Source organism: Hippocampus comes, unplaced genomic scaffold, assembly GCF_001891065.2.
Source record: "Hippocampus comes isolate QL1 unplaced genomic scaffold, H_comes_QL1_v1.1 scaffold220, whole genome shotgun sequence".
In the NCBI taxonomy this organism is placed as follows: Eukaryota; Metazoa; Chordata; class Actinopteri; order Syngnathiformes; family Syngnathidae; genus Hippocampus; species Hippocampus comes.
In genome coordinates, this window is record NW_017805836.1 from 38,915 (window position 1) to 40,860 (window position 1,946).

Sequence of the window (1,946 nt, forward strand, 5' to 3'; positions counted from 1 at the left end):
GAGAGAGAGAGAGAGAGAGAAAAGGCACGCCCCTAGCAGGTTCCAGCCCCTGTATAAAGAGTGGGTATGTGCATTTTAAAATTAATTATTTTAAAACTAGTTATTCATCAATTTGTTGTGCGCTGTGTATGCAATATGTGGAGGGGATTAAACATTTGTATGGTTTCCCAAAATTCATCACGGCCCTCCAAGGGAAACCGTAACTACAATGTGGCCCGCGACAAAAATGAGTTTGACACCCCTGCATTGGAGCATTTAATCAATTTACCAATTTAAATCTGATTTTTGTCGTTCAGTTTTTTTCTTGACTTTTAAACCTGTTTTTGAACACAGCAAGCAATTCACACGTTGATCTCTGCTGAGCGATGTGTTGGTGAAAAAGGCTTCTCTTTGTTCGAGGCGAGGAAGCTCAGATTGGCTTAATCTCGGCCGAGAAGGCCTGACGAGTAGCAAGACAACTGTAACTGGACGCTAAGATATAACACAAACTGTTTTAGTTTGGAAACGTAGTACTGGATGTCCCATATTCGTGCATTTAATACAAATTCAGGGCAATGCAGTCCTGCGGGTGGTTGGGAAAATTAAGAACGACTTGGACACTTGTGTTCTAAATCGGGGGTCGAGAACCTATGGCTCTTTTGCTTTGGCTCGCAGATAAAACTAAATATTCTATATTTTGTAATCCACTCATTAATTTTTCACTGCTTATGTCCTGTAAAGCAGGGGCCCCCAACCTTTTTTGCCCCACGGACCGGTTTATGTCAGACAATATTTTCAGGGACCGGCATTTAAGGTGTGGTGGAAATAATACAAGAAATTAATATGGTATGAGCTGCATGAAAACTGTGGTGTTTTCGAAATATAATAATAAACACAAGGAGCGTCTAATGTGGCCGCAACACTCCGATCGCTATGGCAATGTTTAATGCCTTCAAAATACGATAAAAGTGCATGAAAATGACGACTCACCACAGCACCGAGCTTGATTTTCTGCAACCAGACGGTCCCATCTCGGGGTAAAAGGAGACAATGACACCTCAAGTGTGTGGTTTATGTCCAGTCTACTTCGATCTCGCAGCAACTCCGTTTTTGGATCCGTCAAGCTGATTATAATTCCGCGAGCTTTGCTCGCAATTGTGAGGCACGGAAAACCATTCACATGAATGTGAAATATTATAAGGCCAAACAAAAAAGATCGTGTGTTTCAAATAACATGAAATTTCAACATAGGGTCGGTTGGTCGGACAAAGTATTTTTTTCTTTCAGCTTTTTATATTTTTTCACCAAAAATTGAAACAAAATAACCATAAAATATTATTTTTATTTAATAGAATAACTAAGTCTCGTCACACGTTGTAGACCCACCTACCTTGGAGTTTTCGTCTGAAATTCTTTGTTTTTCTCCTTTTGTGAACGTGCTGCTTTCATCATGACATGGAATACGTCTACACTTTCTGTTTTTGCCACTGTTTCTTGTGTTTTTTCGATATATCTAAATCGAATCGATCTTAGGTCAGGTAAAGTATTTAAAACTTGAAACAGTGGCATATCCATATCATCAATGTCATAGAATTCCCCGTTGGCACATTGACACTGTGCTATTTTCACGTGGTTTATACTCGGCCCCTGGTGTTCATCAAAGACCGTATTTTCACAACTATAAGGCGCCATTAAAAGTCTTAAATTTTCTCCAAAATGGACAGGACGCCTGATAATGCGGAGCATCTTGTGTATGCGCTGAGTTCCAAAGCCTGACTGAGAGCCGACACGCTGTTTATATTGAGAAAAGGCGGAAGTGAGTGAGGACAGGCGTGCGGCGAAGAAGTCGGCCAATCTGTGAAGGGTGGGCGTGTGTGTGTGGATATATATATATAGAGAGAGAGAGAGAGAGAGAGAGAGAGAGAGAGAGAGAGAGAGAGAGAGAGAGAGAGAGAGAGAGAGAGCAG

General features: G+C 41.1%; 1 protein-coding gene across 1 annotated transcript in view; it reads right to left on the bottom strand.

Moving 5' to 3' along the window:
- Positions 1-311: 311 nt before the first annotated feature.
- The window catches only part of LOC109526484 (leucine-rich repeat-containing protein 75A-like), a 5,394-nt gene continuing 3,759 nt past the window's right edge, over positions 312-1,946 (bottom strand). The window contains exon 3 of the mRNA XM_019887776.1: positions 312-317. Within this exon, the coding sequence (XP_019743335.1) occupies positions 312-317 (6 nt within the window). The remainder of the gene's footprint in view (positions 318-1,946) is intronic.